The 19,967-nt window shown below is 37.3% G+C and overlaps 1 protein-coding gene across 1 annotated transcript in view; it reads left to right on the plus strand.

Annotated features, from left to right (window-relative positions):
* Positions 1-19,967, plus strand: part of LOC307118062 (solute carrier family 24 member 2) — a gene marked incomplete at both ends in the record, with an annotated part of 115,650 nt that overhangs the window by 78,480 nt on the left and 17,203 nt on the right. The window contains 3 exons of the mRNA XM_079803416.1: positions 10,001-10,051; positions 14,442-14,522; positions 17,145-17,227. Of these exons, the coding sequence (XP_079659542.1) occupies positions 10,001-10,051; positions 14,442-14,522; positions 17,145-17,227 (215 nt within the window). The remainder of the gene's footprint in view (positions 1-10,000; positions 10,052-14,441; positions 14,523-17,144; positions 17,228-19,967) is intronic.

Genomic DNA, 19,967 nt, shown 5'->3' on the forward strand with positions numbered 1-19,967 from the left:
TTCTCTGTCTGGCAATCCAATGGACAAGTTTGGCCTGCAGAGAGTCCAGACCTCAACCCGATAGAACACCTTTGGGATGAATTAGAGCGGAGACTGCGAGCCAGGCCTTCTCATCCAACATCAGTGCTCACTCCTAAACCTTGTGGAAAGCCTTCCCAGAAGAGTTGAAGCTGTTATTGCTGCAAAGGGTGGGCCAACTCCATATTAAACCCCACGGATTAAGAATGGGATGTCATTAAAGTCCATGTACATGTAAAGGCAGACGTCCCAAAACGTATGGCAATATACTATAGCATATTTTGTGACGTAAGAAACACTAGTGATTTCAAACCGCGTTTTTGAGACTTTGGTTCACTGCAGTTTTAAGGAGAAAATACTCAGCAATGGTGTTGACTTGTGAATTTGCACATGCTTTGTCTTAAAGCATATTAAAAACACCACATAGATATACATATAAATATTAAAAACTTAATTTTCACCACAGGGGGTCTTTAAAACACAAATATATTTAAAACAAAATAATGAAAGAGAAGCGTGTTATGAGCTTTTCTGTTAGTGAAATTTGTAGATAAAACTAATTTTCTGTTTTGCAACTTTGAATAAAAAAGCATACATTTATAAATACTGCATCTTAAATACAGATACAGTCCGGGTAACTGATGTGACTGTAACAGAACTGCTCCGAGACACAAAGGCTGAGAATCCAAACGCATCTTTATTCTAGAATAATCCACAAACATAGTCAAAAACAGGCAAGAGGTTATAACAGGTAATCAGTCCAATCAGGCAAACTAGACTGGAGAGACAGGCAAACGGGTAATCCACGGAACAGGCAAGAAATCCAAAACCAAGAGACAAGAAACCAGGGAAAATGCTCAGAAAAGCAGTATATAACAAACAAGACTTTGCAATGAATGATAGTCATGACCAGGCTATTATAGTGTGAGCAAACAAGGTAATGGGGTGCAGGTGGATGTAATCAATGAGTGCTGTTGAGTCCGGGCAAAGGATTATGGGAGATGTAGTCCTTGATGGAGTGACAGTCCAGGGTGGAGTGCCCTCAGGTGGTAATCAGGGGCACTCTCACTGGTGATTGTGACATAGCCCCCCCTCAAAGGAGCGGCTTCCAGACGCTCCTAAACTGTCCAGGAGGGAGATGGAGCGGAGGTGGAACCAGGGGGCGGGATGGAGGGCCAGGCCCGTGGAGCGGAAGAGGGCCTGGAGACTCAGGCAGAGCAGGCAGCCAGGACGGAACAGGCTGAACAGATAACCAGGGTGGCTCGGGCCGGGCAGACAGCCAGAGCAGAGAAGGATGGACAGATGACCACCACCACGTAAAACCCCAGCACAGCCCTCCTGGCCATGTCAGGACTCGGGACCTCCAGACTCGGAACCACCAGACTCGGAAGCACCAGACTCGGAACCACCAGACTCGGGATCACTGGAACTGGGACCACCGGACTCGGGACCACTGGAACTGGGACCACCAAACTCGAAACAGGAAATGTCACTGGGGTCTGGATGGAGACCAGGACTGGACTAGACTGTGGAATGGCGGCCATGACGGGAAGAGGCTCTGGATTGGCGGCCATGACAGGACGAGGCTCTGGAATGGCGGCCATGACGGGACTGCTACATTCGTCCTCTGCGACTCCCACAGTGAATGCAGAGCCGCTTACCTGAAGTGCATAATTAAGGAACTCGTTTGGATTGTAACGGTTTATTGAGCTTTATTTTAGAATAATCCACAAACGTAGTCAAAAACAGGCAAGGTAATAACAGGTAATCAGTCCAATCAGGCAAACAAGACAGGAGAGACAGGCAAATGGGTAATCCACGGAACAGCCAAGAAATCCAGAACAAAGAGACAAGAAACCAGGGAAAACGCTCAGAAATGCAGTATACAACAAACAATACTTTGCAATGAATAATAGACATGACCAGGCTATTATAGTGTGAGCTAACAAGGTAATGGGGTGCAGGTGGATGTAATCAATGAGTGCTGTTGAGTCCGGGCAAAATATTATCGGAGATCCTTGGTAGTCCTTGATGGAGTGACAGTCCGGGGTGGACTGCCCTCCTGCTAACTAGTTAGTGACCTAGTTAAGGCGACTATTCCTGCCGTCATGGCAAACAGAAAAATAAACACTGACTCGCCTGAAGTTACAATTGATCATTGACTTATATTTGAAAGTCATGAACATTTACAGCAGTGAATTACATTGCAACTAAGTTTTATCCATCAAGTTTTATATATCTTTAATTCACATAGGTAGAAATGAACAATGTCAAAAGTTTATGCTACCTCATTGATTAATACATAAAGAAAATGTTATGAATATTGGACAATGAAACTGGAACACTGGCTAATATAGTGTTGGAGGTTTCACGCCTATATGTGCGGCCTGGTTTCCAATCTTGATTTTGCATTATATCAGTAAGAGCAGAGTGTGAAGGTTGAATGAGCAGAGCAATAGCTCATCTGTAGGGGAGAGTGGGGCACAACCTAACACTTTTTGACTTTCTCAGTTTGTGTAAATCCACTTGGGGTTCAGAGTATTATTTTTTCCCACATTAATTTCACACGTCTAATACAATTATGTGGTTTTGTTTCATTAATACAGTGTATACTTTTTTTCCTTGATATACCCCGAAAGAATGGAAGTGTGACAACATGCAGGCCCAATGCTAAGCACCCTCAAACGCAAGCAAAAGCACCCTCAGTTGATACAGTAAGAATATTGGCGAAACAGATTTGGCAGATTTGCACATTTGTGTCCAAGCTCTGGAGAGCGTCAAATGCATCTATTTACTGCGTGTTTTTGCAGCGGTGAGTAATGTGGGCAATCACAGTTGATCTCTTGAATGCGATCAGGGGTGTTTAAGTTAGTCAGAATCTCACCACTCAAAACGCAAGAGTTTTTATACAGTGCTTAATTGAGTTAATGCAGGCTCGTGAAACCTCTCATTATCAAACGCGATGCAAGAGATTTATTGTTGACATTTTATAACGTAACTTTGTGAGATCGCGATGAACTGACAAAGCAACAGCATTTTAGTGATCGTATAGCGATCTTGGCTCACTTTCGAGGCTACAGTAATGTTGCTAAGAGGGCCGATGGCCAAAGTTTCGGAAGTGACATCTAAATATAAATGCCACTCTGCACGAGACAGAAATATCCTCCTGACACAGATGCCTCTGTAGAGGACATTATTTAGCGAATTTCTCTGGCAACATACAGTTCTAAGTCTGGATATTCTTATGAAATATGAGACATTTTTATAAAAATATTATTACACGTCTTTTTACATGACATATTGTCCCAAAATACATTAATATGCAAATTAGATACAGTGTAGCTACATTGCATAGTATAGGAATGGCATTTATGGCCATGTTTACACACATATTGCATAAAGTAAGATGGTATATCAAATTATTCTGTTATCTTTCATAACATTAAGAATCATCTTTATATAAAGTTTGGAATAAAAAAAAAGCTTGAAGCATAAAAATTGATTGGTGAATGAAAAAAAAACATTGTTTTTGTCTATTCTTGTATTTTAATTTACTCATTAAATAATTCTGGTGTCCTCTACTGAGCAGAGGATATAGCATTTAACATAGGATTTTTTTTTTTTTTTTTTTTTATATCCATTTGTTTTTTATGCTCCAAACAAAAAACAAATCGAATTAAATAAGCATTAAAGCAATGTAAAGGCAGATTAATAGATTAATAGACAAACATTTGTAGTATGTTTACAATATACAATACAGTACAATAATTCTAATTATTGGTAAAAGTGATGACTTGTAAATAAATCATCATACATTTCTCACTGTACAATGCTATGGTTGCTTACCCTACATCTGCACTTTACTAGAGCACCCTCAATAATTTCAGAAGCACCCTCAGTGATTTGATTCTGGAACCGGTCCTGTAACATGCCCCATAGGTGGGGTACATTGTAACGTGAGGGGCACATTGTAACATGACAATATGACAGCTTAAAATGTTATCTGATATAATCAAAAAAATACACAAGACAAACTAAAATATTTTGTCAATATAAAACGATATAATACTTTTCATATAAAATAAGGGAATTTTTTAATAATTAAAAATAAACAGATTTTTGAGTTTGACAATAAACACGCCGCAAAACACAGTTATACAGCATAGTTCAAAACATAATAATTTCTGAACATTGACTCAATCTTTATTCACCTTTTTCTCATGGTTTCTCAATAGAATTCATAAAAGTATAGAATAGAATAGCATAATTGTAATAGGGGCACATTGTAACACAGTGTGACAACATGCCCCATCTGCACAAATGGGATTTAAACTCAGTGTCTTCTGCTGGTTAGATCAGCATTAAAGAACAATTTTTATATAACAGATATAAGATTAAAATAATATCAGATTTGTCTAATTGTAAATAACACAAAAAACAGAGATTAAAATTTTTCTTCAGTAAGAAATGTACTTTTGCTATGGTTAAATAAATGTTCAGTGATATCTTCCAAAGATTTTTTTTAATTTTGCCACATTTTTTCTCTATATAGTGTTGATATGGCAACTAGTAAATACACTAAGATTCGTCATGCTGGCTTGTGTGGAAAGTTTTTTAAAGCATGTGTGTTACAACTAGCCCCGCGTTAAATTGTGCCCCGCTCACCCCTACATCCACACAACATAATGGACATATCAGACATGTTAGAGTTTAAAAGATGACAAATTGTTGGTGCGCATCTTGCTGGCTCATCTGTGACCAGGACAGCAAGTGTTTGTGGTGTATCGAGAGCTGTGGTATCCAGGGTAATGTCGGAATACCACCACGTAAGACGAACCACATCCAAGAGGAGTAACTGTAGGCGGAAACTGTCTGAAAGAGATGTTCATGTACCAAGTCAGATTATATCCAAAAAACATAAAAGCACAGCTGACCAACTCACTGCAGAATAAATGCACACCTCAACTTTCCTGTTTCCACCAAAATTGCTTGTCGGTAGCTCCACAGAGTCAATATTCATGGTTGGGCTGCTATAGGCAGCGTGAAGCACGGGGTGGATCAGTGATGGTTTGGGCTGTAAATATCATGGCATTCCATACTGAGCTTGATGGGTGCACTACCAAGGACTACTAAACCATTCTGGAGGGCCATGTGCACCTAATGGTTCAAACATTGTACCCTGAAGGGGGTGTCAGAGGAATGGCTCAAAAATGCCTCTGCCTACCATGAAGGACTTGTATCTGTCATTCCCAAGATGAATTGATGCTATATTGACCGCAAAAGGAGGCTATAGACCATACTAATAAATTATTGTGGTTTAAAACCAGGTGTCAGGTTTCAGTATCATTGTCCAACACCTGTCCTTGCGACAATAGTATTATTTTGTAGTTTTTTTCTTGCATTTTAGTTACGAAAAACAAAGTTGTGTCACTCGCAGCATCACAAACAAGTTTGGCAAAACGGCATCTATTATAAACACAGCAACAGATCGTGATTGTGTTCATAATATATTTGTTTTGGTGGCTTAATGTGACGCGTATTCCTTATGTGTGCCGGCACATAGAGTTCTGGAGTAAAACACACACACCCTCCAAATGAATTGATTAATTGCATAAGTTCATTAACTGATATTGAACACATCATAAATGACTACTGCCTGATTTTCCACATGTACACGTAATTCATCCCTCTTCATTACAACACAGACTGCCACAGCTCTCACAACCTTTCACGCTCTTCAGACATTACAAACGGTATGCAGCGGATTCGTCTGTGTGTGCATGTGTTTTTCACTGTCTGACCTCTTGCACAGCAGTTTGTATTGATTATTGAGCTCGACCCCCATGCCGGACCAACAGTTTCTCTATTTTTGGAATGATCTGTCTGCTCCATCAAACAGACACGCATACATTCAAGACGCTGTTATCTGTCAAACAGCCCTTCCAGCTGATTGCATACGGACATGCACAAACATTCACACATGCCAATAACCATCTGATAGGTTATTTTATGTGACCTTCATTATGTAATGTGAGCACACGCACACACACGCATGCAGTCGCACACCCTTTCCCAGCCGAATCGATGTTAAAAGCTTTGTGCCGCTGGGATGAACGGTCAACAGCTGCAGAGGTCGTTCTGCAAGGTCGCCAGACTCATTGCTTAACAAGAACATGTTTACATCATCTATAAAGATCTTACAGATAGGGTCCAAAAATCTGAAACCATATAGAAAATCTGAGATTTAAAATCTAACATAAACCTGAAAATAAATAGAATGCTTTAGGATGAAACAAAAATTTTATACCATATATACATGCTATAATAAAATTAAGTAGTAAAAAGGTGTTACATTAACTATAGCATTTTTTTTTAACCCCATTGTATACTATATGAAAATTCTACATCTAAAATTCTACATTTTATATGTTTGTCATCAGTAAAATATTAAAGTCCCCTTCTGATCAGTCATGTATAATATATTAATCATTATCAAAGTACTGTTAGTGTTTTGAAATACGTCTAGGAATTCAATCAATTTAATTAGCTAAGTCAAACTTGGCCTTGTTCCTAATTCTTGAACAATTGTTTGACTTCTAACATCATGTATATGCCGGAAATGGCTAAAGACGTTACGACACATTGGTTTGAGACTGTGAAGTGTTGAAGCTAAAGATCATCACAGAATGATCACTAACCACCGGCCAATCAGAAGTAAGATCGAGGCTACCCTTCAGCAAAAGAAAAATCAAATAGTTTCGAATGAAAATAGACTTATGACTTGCTTTTAAGAATAGCAAATAATTGTGTACATAATTTTAGTATATCTGTCACACATAGCCAGACTGTTGTAAGTCTGGACTAGTTTGCAGCTTATTCTTAACCCTAGACAGGAAGGATTGGTCTTTTCTGTTAGTTTCTGTGAATATTAAACCGGAAAAGACCATTTAAATATAAATCCTGCTGCAACATAAAATGTCATAGACGTAAGACTGTTTAGACAAGATTTCTTTGGCCTGTTTTGGACAGATTATGAAGTGTTTACTGTAAAATAGCCTAGTGTCACATCAATAAAGTTCTGCTCAGATGCTATGTTTTGTGTACAATAAAACAATTGAAATAAAAAAATGAAACAATTTTGTTTCATATTGATGTTTAAATATTATAGCCTAATGTAATTTTTTTATTATTTTAAAATTATTTATTTAATATATGTTGATTTATGAAAAGTGACAAAATCAAATGATTCAGAATTTTTTTTGCCATTGAAATGACTGGGAAAAAGTGTCCCAATCAACCTGAATTAACCCTATACTCTTTGAAATCAAAATTGCATTGCATTATGTTTTAAATCCCAAATATTTTACTTATAACATTCATCATTACCAATTATACAGTTATTTGTATTTATTGAATACTGATTTGTATTCAATGTCACAATATTACTGTTTTTTTAGCATGAGACTTCTTTCAAAAACATTAAAAATAGTAGTCAAATCTTTTGATAATTTAAAATATAATAGGTCTTTGTAATGTGCCTTTGTTAACTATATTCTAAATAAACTAAAACAAAATATATTTATTTTGTCCTGTTGCTTCGCTCTCTCAGTCACATACCTGACTCAAAGACTCATTCATGCAGGTCATTGTGCAGCTCATTATGGGTTCTTTTGTCTCTCAGGTGTGATTCACAGCATTGTTCATGATCATTCATGCCTCTTCGCATACAGCCTTTGTAAAGAAAAAGTGTCTTACAAAATTTAAATCAGTGTATTGTTTTATGTGAATGAGTAGGCTCAATGATTCTCACATCAGTTTGAGGCAAAAACTCTAGGCAACAACACCATTAGTCAAAAGTCTTGTGGACACATCCATTGTGTGTTTTGAGGCCTTAATTAAGTGTCTTAAATTTTTTTATTTTTCAAAAAACATTCATAAACGTTGTTCTCTCAAAAATACAAGCATGTACATGCATGTTGCTCACATATTATGGTAGCCCAGTTTGTGCTGAACACAGTGTAATGATACTTTTACCATTCGTGTGTTTATAAGCAACTGAAAAAAGCACAAATGTCAGAGTATGTCAAAACTTCTAAAGGGCCCCTAAACAGCTCAGACTTCAGAGGGTTGGAGCCCTGGCACTACCCACCAAACCCTGCCTTAACACTTCCTCTTTGGTATGCATATATGGCAGCGGGTCGGGTGGTGGTTGCCTGCATATGGCGATTCCTCCTTCTGACAGGGAGTCCAGGTTCTAAAGTTGGTATGTCATAGTTCCGAAGAAGGATGGGAGGTTGCGTCCGATTTTAGATCTGCGGCACTTAAACCTTTCTTTAAGGAGGTTTAGTTTCAAGATGCTCACTATTCCCACCATCGTGAGTCAGATTTTGTTTGTCACAATAGATCTGAAGGACGCATACTTCCATGTGTCAATCATTCCTTCTCACAGGAGGTTCCTAAGGTTCGCTTTCCATTTGGCCTAGCTCTCTCGCCTCACACATTCATCAAGTGCATGGATGCAGCTCTCGTCTCGCTGAGGCACCATGGCATTCGTGTGCTGATTATCTCAACGACTCATTATCTCATTCTAGCCCAGTCTCGAGACCTGGAAGTTCGGCAACGAGATATCATCCTTGGCCACATTCAGAGCTTGGGGTTGAGACTTAACACAAAGAAGAGTGTTGACGCCTACCAAGAGAACCAAGTTCCTGGGAGTGGTATGGGACTCGACTACGATGTGGGAACAGTTGTCTCCTGGACATATCGAGTCCATCCTGTTGATGGTGTCCAGCTTAAAGCTAGGCCGTCCCATCACAGTTAAGCAGTTCCAAAGGCTGCTGGAGCTTATGGCAGCTCAGTCCAATGTAATACCTTTTGGCCTTCTGCACATGAGACCCCTACAGTGGTGGTTGAAAGCCAAGGGGTGTGGACCCAGTTACCTGCCCTGTGGCTTCAGTGCTGGAGTTCCTCCAGGATTGCTTCTCTGCTGGTCTTACCCCATTCACACTTAAGGTGTACGTGGCTGCCATTGCAGCTTTCCACACTCCTTTAAGTGATGGGCCACTGGGGAGGCACCAATTGGTTGTACGGTTCCTTTGTGGCACATGGTGGATGAGGCTTGTCCTAGTCCTGCGACTTGTCCTAGAGTCCTGACCTGGGAGGATCTGGCAGTGGCGCTTGAAGGGCTATCCTTGGGCCCCTTCAAACCTCTGGAGTCAGCGTCAGTTAAAAATCTGACATTCAAGGTGGATTTCTCTTGGCTGTCACATCCCTCAAGAGGGTAGGAGACCTCCAGGCCCTTTCTATCATTCCATCATGCCTGGAGTTTGCTCCTGGAGGAGTCAAAGCCATCTTGCACTCTAGACCAGGCTATGTTCTTTAAGGTGCCTTCCAGTGTGGCGCGATCTACAGTGCTTCAGGCCTTCCATCCTCCACCACACGGAAGAGAAGAGGCTTCATCTGCTCTGCCCTGTCAGGACATTGAGCACATACATTAAGGTCAGCTCAGTTGTTTTGGGTCACCCAGGAAGAGGCTCCCCACCTCTAAACAAACCATTACTAATTAGATTGTTCAGGCTATTGCTTTGGCCTATCAGGTAGGCGATTTGCCTTCACCGTTGGCCTTGAAGGCCCACTTTACTAGAGGCATGGCGTCTTCGACAGGGAAAAAGGGTTACAGACATAAACCCAAGACGTTTTCACTACTACTTTCCAGTTTTGTGGTCCACATGTAAGACAGAAAGTACATTTTAGTACAAGGCATTTTTTTCTCTTCTTTGTTGTCTTGAGGTTTTTTTTTTTGCACTTATGCCTGTGAGGTCGGCATAGAGAAATATTTTGATTTTAGCCACCTTACCTTCTCATCCTCACTGACACTTATATATATTTATATATATGTGTGTGTGCGTGTGTGTATTTGTGTGCTTGTCTACATGTGCAAGCGTTTATTTCCTTACCCTTGTCTCTGTGTGTGATATTGTAGAGCTGGGGACTTATGGCAAGCTAAAATATTATCACTCAATGACCGAGGAAGGTAAGAATCTTTCTGTCAACCCTAATTTTTCTCTCTTTCTGCTTCGCCTCTCTACTCATGATGCCATTTGTTCATATGAGTGCGTGAGAGAGTTTTCTTTCCCATTTTTTCCCTTTCATGACCCTCTTGCCGAGATTTCACTAACATAAGTGCAAATCGTGGTTTTCATTCTTAATTTATTATCATTTTATATTTTCATGGTTATTTTTCTTTCAGCACATTAATATTTTTATTTTGTTTTGGTTCATTGTTTGTTCTGAAAAAAGATTGTTTTGTTTGAAAGGTATTTATTTTTGTGATTTAAGTGCATGACAGAATGTGCAGGTAAACATGATCAGAAAACATTTTAAGTAAAACATTTAGAGTTATAGATATTGAGCCTGTAAAGTAAAAAAATAAATAAATGGAACCATTATCAAAAATAAATCTTAAAAGAAGTTTGCATTCTGTATGTGTTTCGTTGAATATCATATTTGATACATCTGGCTTTTATGGCTCTATAGAATGATGTAGTGAGAATAGAGTGCTCAAAATCAAGGAATAAAAAAAGCTCAGTTTTATTCAGAGGCCCAAACTGAGCAAAAATAGGCAAAAATAATATACGCTTGTAATGTAAATCAGTAAGATCTTCTTAACAGTATAACACAGACTACTTACATAAAATGCATAAAATATCAGCTGTCACTGGATTATCTGCCAATAATATGTCTAGGTGAGATGATATTTAAATGCTTAGTTTTATGATCAAAGCTCTTTAGTTTCAAAACATATAATGCAATACAATACAATGATCGAGAGATGAACAAATAAACATTCTTCAAAAGCGTGGTGGATCATATTTGATACTCACATTTGAACATGATTTTTCTAAAAAATGATGTATGCACAGTGGATAAGTATATGGATAAGTTTCTTCAATTCAGTAAATGTTCATCTTGACATTTTACTCACAATACAAAAGTTATTCTTATGTTTACCTTATGTTTACAGCAAAACAGGCACTTGAACCACGAAGTGAAGGTGGGTGTTTTTACAATTAGACTAAAAGGCATTTTACTAGCTAAAAAAACTATAAACTAGCAATCAATTGATAATTAAGAGGTTTCAATTGAAATATATTTGTAGTCTTTTTTTGTGGCTTTAAGTTCACGTCTTTTAGCTTTGAGGTCAAGTATTAGTTTTGAGCATGCAACTAAATGTTAACAAAACTAACCTCTTCAGGAAAAAAGATGAAAAATATTTATGATTCATCCAGTACTACATATTTCTGACCAATCAAGTGCTTACCCTCCCTCCCTCTGTTTCAATAAATATGTCAATGCATGAAAAAAACGATGTTTTTTTAATTGGTGTCTTTAAAAAAAATGCAGTTATTACAATGGTTGGTTTTCGATAAGACAGCTGCATTACTCGTCACTGTATGTGACTGCTCGGCAATCCGTGAGAGTCAGATAACGTGCCTGGATGCATTCAGACACACACAGAAATAGATGCTAAGAAACATACGTCACAGTGTTGAGACGAAGAGGGGTGAGTCATTCTATAACTAGAGTTATGCAATACCAGCAGCGCAGGGATAATGCAATAATAACAGGCCCTCTCTCTCACTCTCTCTCTCTCACGTCTCACTAATGCAATAATGTCAGTTCTTAGACATCTGTTATGGCTGAATTGCTTAAGTCTCTTTGAGGATCCATAACATCTAAGGCAACAGAATGACAAATCACAGTGCGTGTGTGTGTGTGTGTGTGTGTGTGTGTGTGTGTGTGTGTGTGTGTGTGTGTGTGTGTGTGTGTGTGTGTGTGTGTGTGTGTGTGTGTGTGTGTGTGTGATACAGGATTCTAATTTTAGTTCTCTCCTCCGCACTAAACCGATTTTGATGTTGTAATATTCAGCAATGGAAGGTACATGAGTCAATATTTTATCTGACTCTATTTAGAGTAACCCAACAACAATATATTATTAATGCAGATAATATATTATTGAATAAATAAAAGGCCATTTAAGTGTACTTAAAGAGACTACATTTTCATGACTGTGTTTCTTAACACACTTAAGTACACCTTTATAGTGCACTTTGTAATAATGTCCAATAAAAGGTTTTAATTTAAAGTACATTTTAAATAATTGTTTTAATGATCTTTTGTCATGCTTTAAAGAAGTACACTTATTTTAAGATGTTGACTAACCTAGTAAAGCACATGTAAAGTACATAATTATAATTTTAACTGTAGTGTTATTTGATATTACATTTAATGTTAAAATGTATTAAATCTACTAAATTGCTTCATCATTACAAATGTGTAACTACAAATATATTTAAATATGTGACATACAATTTTCAATAGAAATGGATTAAGTATATTTTGGTTTACCATAAATGCTTCTCAATATATTCAGCAGTACATTTGAACCATATTTCAAAGACAAAAGAAGTAATTATGAAATGTCAATTAAAGATGTACTGGTCAAAAAAGTTCAACTAATTGCATTTAATGTAAATTTAATCTGTAAAAAAATTATTTATTTCAATTAACATTAAATTAAATCTCCCCAAACATTACTTTCAGTTCACACTTAAGTATTATTCTTTCAAAGTATTTTATTTCCATAATACATCTTTTTTTAAATGTGCTAAAGCATACTTCTTTTTCACATGGTAATACTTGCCATGATTTTGATAAACCCAACTAACCTCCATTGTTTAGAGAAACTGGAGACTATGCTGACTACAGAACACTAACAATACTTTAGAAAACCCACCTAGATCCTGCCTACATTACAATCTAGTCCTACAACACCACATGCCCAAACAACATACAAACCTACTTAAACATAGTTCAAATAAAGTTCAGCACAGACCCTAAAATTCCAAAGCCACTCTATTCTAGTCAGTGTTAGTGATATGTAGATTGTTGATTGGGGTCACAACACTGCCCTCTGATCGAGCCAGACAGCACATTCTGTCTATCAGCCTATCAGAGTCAATGAATCCTCAGGAAGGTCAAAGACATTTAGTGATCAGGATGTTTGCCATTAGTAAACTAACCCTCCTATGCTTTAACACAAGCTTAAGCACATGCAGTTTCATTCATGCACAGAATGAGACAGGAACTTACTGCTACTGTCTGTCTGACATCCCTGAGTTTTTACTTCCACATTGATGGATCCTGAAAAAGCTATGCAACTGTATTGCTGTTTTCTTCATGATTCCAGTACTGCTCTAGCCACGCTGAGTTATAGACTTTGTCTATAAGCAGCTGTGTTTAACGTGCTCTTGGTTTGAAGGTTACATTAAAGGTCAAATGGTATTTTGAATGTTTTTCAAGCTATACGTTACAAGAGGCTGTGCTAAATAGTGAAAATAGTCTTTTGAAGGAAGTTACTGTACATGACGTACATGTACATGCCTGGACATGTACTAGAGTCACTATATCCCCCATATAATGTCACTATCTAACAATAAGAACAAAAAAATGCAAATTAAAATATTAAGAACACACGTTTTCTTTAAAACATTATATTCTTCAATTAAATAATCTAGTCCAAACTAAGGTTGAACTAGCAATAACTATTTGGTCTCTGTAAGTGCTGCACAGTGATATCCTTTGTGGACAAAAGTACACTTTAGCACACCTAAAAAGAGTACTTATTATGAAAAAATACTTTAAAAGAATCTACTTAAGTGTGAACAGAATGTAATGTTTTCAACATTTGAAATGAATTGTATTGATAAAATGTATTATAGTTTAAATTTATAATAAATTAAAATAGCTGAACTTTAGAGGGCTTTTTGACCCACTTTTTAAGCAGGATATTTATATGTAATTTCATAATGAAATATGGCTAAAGTGTACTACTGAATGTACTGACAAGCATTTATGGTAAACTAAAATATACTTGTTTGACATGTATTTCAATATATATATAAACTTGTACATTTGTAATGATTAAGTTGCAATTTAGTGGCTTCAAAATATATTAACTTTAAATGTAATATTGAATAACACACTATCTTTAGTTATCGTTATGTTCAATTCAAAATACATTTTTTAAAGTGTGACAAAAGATTATTAAAACACAATAAATAACAAAAAGTAAAATATTTACTTTACCATTATTACCTTTTAAAAGTGTACCTAAGTGTGTTAAGAAACATTAAGTGCACTTATTTTTCATAAGGGATACACAGGAGGTGTCCTGTTGTATGTTACTATATCAGGTATTTTAACATGGCTGAATAATGGCCAATCAGCATCCAGGACCTTTTTTGAAGATTAATAAAAAAATACAGTTTGTTTTATATCCAGTGAGTGAAATGAAACATGCTTACTTAGCTGAGAAAATGTCCTGGGAAAATCACTCTCTCTCTTTCTGGACTATTTTTCAGGAAAATTTCGTGAGAAGGCGTCTATCCTTCACAAAATTGCCAAAAAGAAATGCCAGGTGGAGGACTCAAATGGAGTTGCTGGTAAGTGGTACAGTTGGAAAAATAACATGCATTAATAAATTCAAGACTGATTCAAACCGACTACAACATTAGGTTACAGTGTTAAGTAATGGAAGATATTCCTGGTAAATTATGTACTGAGCCTAGCTCTGTTAAATTTGCCATTGCATGGTAAATCCATTGCTGAAGTGAACAAGACTCAGCTTTTTCGAACAAATTTCCAATTAGCTTCTTAAGGTAACAGCTGCTTGTGCACTTTATAGAAACAAAAGAAAGTATCATAATATATTTAAATCTCATAATATCGTTTGTGTGTTGAAGACACATATGGACTATTCATTTCAAGTGGGGAATTATGCTAACAGTTCCATATTAGCATATTAGCATCAAAAGCAGGGTGGTTGAGGGCTGCTTCTTTGATGTGACCACAGCCTGTGTTCAGAATATCTTTAACCCTTTCAAATCCATCTACTGCACTTTCTCCATCTTTTCTTTTTTTATCTGGCCAATATTGATATAACAAAACATATTTTACACATACCTTTGCTACACTGTGCTAATCTTTGAAGTATCTTAAATAACTATATAAATACAATATTATGTAAAGGTACAGTATGTGAGAGTTTGAACAGTTATGGAAAATACAGTATTTAGGAAGTTCTATCTTACATATCTATCTATCTATCTATCTATCTATCTATCTATCTATCTATCTATCTATCTATCTATCTATCTATCTATCTATCTATCTATCTATCTATCTATCTATCTATCTATCTATCTATCTATCTCTATCTATCTATCTATCTATCTATCTATCTATCTATCTATCTATCTATCTATCTATCTATCTATCTATCTATCTATCTATCTATCTATCTATCTATCTATCTATCTATCTATCTACAGTGGGGAGAACAAGTATTTGATACACTGCCGATTTTGCAGGTTTTCCCACTTACAAAGCATGTAGAAGTCTGTAATTTTTATCATAGGTACACTTCAACTGTGAGAGACGGAATCTAAAAAAATCCAGAAAATCTCCTTGTATGATTTTTAAATAATTAATTTGCATTTTATTGCATGACATAAGTATTTGATCACCTACCAACCAGTAAGAATTCCGGCTCTCACAGACCTGTTAGTTTTTCTTTGAGTTTTAGTTTTAGTACTTTAGTTTTTCCCTCCTGTTCTCCACTCATTACCTGTATTTACTGCACCTGTTTGAACTTGTTACCTGTATAAAAGACACCTGTCCACACACTCAATCAAACAGACTCCAACCTCTCCACAATGGCCAAAACTAGAGAGCTGTTTAAGGACATTAGGGATAAAATTGTAGACCTGCACAAGGCTAGGATTGGCTACAGGATAATAGGCAAGCAGCTTGTTTAGAAGGCAACAACTTTTGGCGCAATTATTAGAAAATGGAAGAAGTTCAAGATGATGGTCAATCTCCCTCGGTCTGGGGCACCATGCAACATCACACCTCGTGGAGCATCAATGATCATGAGGAAGGTGAGGGATCAGCCCAGAACTACACGGCAGGACCTGGTCAATGACCTGCAGAGAGCTGGGACCACAGTCTCAAAGAAAACCATTAGTAACACACAACGCCGTCACGGATTAAAATCCTGCAGCGCACGCAAGGTCCCCCCTGCTCAACCCAGCGCATGTCCAGGCCCGTCTGAAGTTTGCCAATGACCATCTGGATGATCCAGAGGAGGAATGGGAGAAGGTCATGTGGTCTGATGAGACAAAAATAGAGCTTTTTGGTCTAAACTCCACTCGCCGAGTTTGGAGGAAAAAGAAGGATGACTACAACCCTAAGAACACCATCCCAACCATGAAGCATGGAGGTGGAAACATCATTCTTTGGGGATGCTTTTCTGCAAAGGGGACAGGACATGTATCGAGAGATCTTGGCCAACAACCTCCTTCCCTCAGTTAGAGCATTGAAGATGGGTCGTGGCTGGGTCTTCCAGCATGACAACGACCCGAAGCACACAGCCAGGGCAACTAAGGAGTGGCTCCGTAAGAAGCATCTCAAGGTCCTGGAGTGGCCTAGCCAGTCTCCAGACCTGAACCCAATAGAAAATCTTTGGAGGGAGCTGAATGTCCTGATTGCCCAGCAACAGCCCCGAAACCTGAAGGATCTGGAGAAGGTCTGTATGGAGGAGTGGGCCAAAATCCCTGCTGCAGTGTGTGCAAACCTGGTCAAGAACTACAGGAAACGTATGATCTCTGTAATTGCAAACAAAGGTTTCTGTACCAAATATTAAGTTCTGCTTTTCTGTTGTATCAAATACTTATGTCATGCAATAAAATGCTAATTAATTACTTAAAAATCATACAATGTGATTTTCTGGATTTTTGTTTTAGATTCCGTCACTCACAGTTGAAGAGTACCTATGATAAAAAATTACAGACTTCTACATGCTTTGTAAGTAGGCAAGCCTGCAAAATCGGTAGTGTATCAAATACTTGTTCTCCCCACTGGATATATATGTCTACAGTACTACAAAAGACTACAGTACGTTAGACCTGCCTAGGTTTTATTTTGGGATTTTTTGCATACATCATTTATTTGATTTATTTGGGCAGACACACTTTTTTCACACTTTTGTCCTGTTTGTGTTATAGATAAAAATCTGCCAAACAGCTCCAGCGTGGAGGTGGACATGACTCCACCCATGAATGGCACCGTTGGACAGGATGGCGATGCGGTGAGTTGTTGTCATGCAACGGGAGTATTATAATTAACTAAAAATAAAGCCATAAAAAATAATGTTACTTGAAATAGAATAAACATTAACAGAAATCAGACATGTTCACAAGTCCCTGCAGTCCAAGTCAAGTCAAGTCTCAAGTCTTTGAGGTCCAAGTCCAAGTCAAGTTTCAAGTCGCTGAGGTCCAAGTCAAGTCAAGTCAAGTCTCAAGTCTTTAGAGTCCAAGTCAATTCTCAAGTCAAGTCTTTGTTTTATTTTTAGCAATATTTTTTTCAACTAGTTGTTATAATTAACAGTATATTGAAGTATCAAAACAGATTACTTTTACTTTAAAATTGCATAATAAAGCACACAAAATACTACTTAAATCATTACTATTACTTTCCAACTTTGTACAAAATTATACCATTTAGAACCACCACAAAGGGAAAAAAGGTGCTGTGTATTTTGAGCTATTTGAGTTGCTGTAGTTTGCTGTAGATCTCAAGCAATGCTGGATAATGTAGGCTTCCAGTGAGCGCCGACAGTAACAAAACCTGTGTATCACAAGCGTTACAGTAAACGACACAATGAACAACATTTCCATCTGCGTGTCTCATTCGTGGAAATGAGCCGGACAGGGTCATAAATTGCGTATGAAAGTGTTTGTGCAATCCAGATGCAAATTAACATGGGAAATCTGGATTATATGCATATGTTAGCAAATAGCCTACTTTCGGGAAAAAACATGAAAAGGATGTGTACTTCTTGAAAATGGACCGCAAGCAAGCCTCTGCTGCTGTGAACACTGCAGCTTCCCTTGGGATTCATAGATTGATTTTCAATTAAATGACAGAGTTTTGTAAGGTAAGGCTTGACTAAATTGTTACTATTTGTTGTTATTTTATTTAACAGCAGTTTTCTAATGGTGATGAATTTGCATGCCTTCAGATGCGTCACACGCTCGCTGGCTTGGTGTGTTTAGAAATGTTTTGTGATATTCGCTGCTACATCACATATTTGTGAATGAATGAATAGTAAAAGGTGGCGTTTCGTGCTGTCATGTGGGGTAGTAAATAGAGAACATAATTGGGAATGCTGTGCCAAGACTTGCATTTTTTCCACAAATCTCAGTCTTCAAGTCCATGTCAAGTCCAAGTCAAATCTCGAGTCAAGTCTCAGGTCAGTTGTTCGCGAGTCCAAGTCAAGTCACAAGTAATTTTTTTTGCGACTTAAGTGCGACTCGAGTCCAAGTCGCAGACTCGAGTTTCCATCTCTGACTGAAATACAATAAAAAAATGAATTTCTACTAGTCGCCAAGGCAACATTTCTTATTTTTATTTACTTGTACTTGATGCACTAAAATAACTAAACTAAAACTGAATAAATAAAAAAAATCTATGTAAACGTATTTAACTCTTTTCCCACCATTGACATGATTTGTCTGTTATTTATGACACCCCCACCACTGACAATCCAAGAAAAAATAAATATACTAAAATGCATTTGAAATGCATTTATTTTATGCTAACCACACTACAAATACATTTACATATTTATGTACTTAATATAAATACCCTGCAATTGTACTGTTGGTATGCTAAATTGGTCATTTTTACTTAATGCACTTTAGTTATCCATAAATAGTGAGGTCCAACTAAAGATATACTTAAGCATTTGATTGTGCTAAAGTGGAACTATTGCAAGTATACTTTAGGTGTACTTTAAATATATTGCATTTAAAGACTGATATTATGCAGCGATCATACTATCCTTACTAATAGTGATATTAAAACATATTTTAGGCTTAATATTAAGAAATGTGCATTGTGCAATAAAGAAGTACTGCAAATACATTTTAATTATAATATTTCTATCAGTAATTCACAAGTGATATGTCAGTAAATATGTTGACAACAAATTCTGGTGGCCATGAAAGTTTTGTGAATATGATGAAATATGCCAGTGCTGGCTCGCTACTTAAAAATAATTAGCTGGCAGGGAAAGTGTTCAAAAACAATAACTTATAAAAATGACAAAAATACAACAAAATAAAAAATTGACTAAAATAAAATGTAAAATATGCAAATATAAATTAGTCAAAACTATAATAGTATCTCAATGATACTAAAATAACACTGACTCACACACACACTACTGTACACTTACTACACACAGTGATTTCAGCACAAAAAAAGGACAAAAAAGTGCGTTGCGCTGACTTTGGAAACAGAAGTGAAGGCCAAGTCACGGCAGGACCGAAAAAAACCTCACGCTTATTATGACACATTTAGCCAACTCCCTCCCGCTGTACTATGTCTCCTCATCTCTCTCACACATGCACGCTGTCCTGTGTTTAGAAGATGAAGCGTTCTCATCCTCTGCCCCCTGTTGGCACGGCAACATGCCAGCAGAACAGACGGCACAGCATGCATGCAGGCTGAGAGAGAGACCCTCTCAATGTCACCGTGACAACCCGGTCACAAGAGAACCATCACTCATAGACTGTGCACACACATGCTATAGATCGGTGTGAGGCTGGCGTCTGTCAACACGAACATAACATGGGTTTTAAGATCAGCTTTCTTGAAGCATTGCCATAAGCAAGTCAGGTTAAATGTGTTTTTATAGCACTTTTTTCAATACTATGGAAGCTTATATAAAAAAAATTGTATCACTAGTTTTTATCTCACAATTCTGACCTTTTTCTCAGAATTCTTTTAAAATTTCACAATTCTGACTTTTTCTCAGAAGTCTG

Source organism: Gobio gobio (assembly GCF_949357685.1).
Source record: "Gobio gobio genome assembly, chromosome: 2".
In the NCBI taxonomy this organism is placed as follows: domain Eukaryota; kingdom Metazoa; phylum Chordata; class Actinopteri; order Cypriniformes; family Gobionidae; genus Gobio; species Gobio gobio.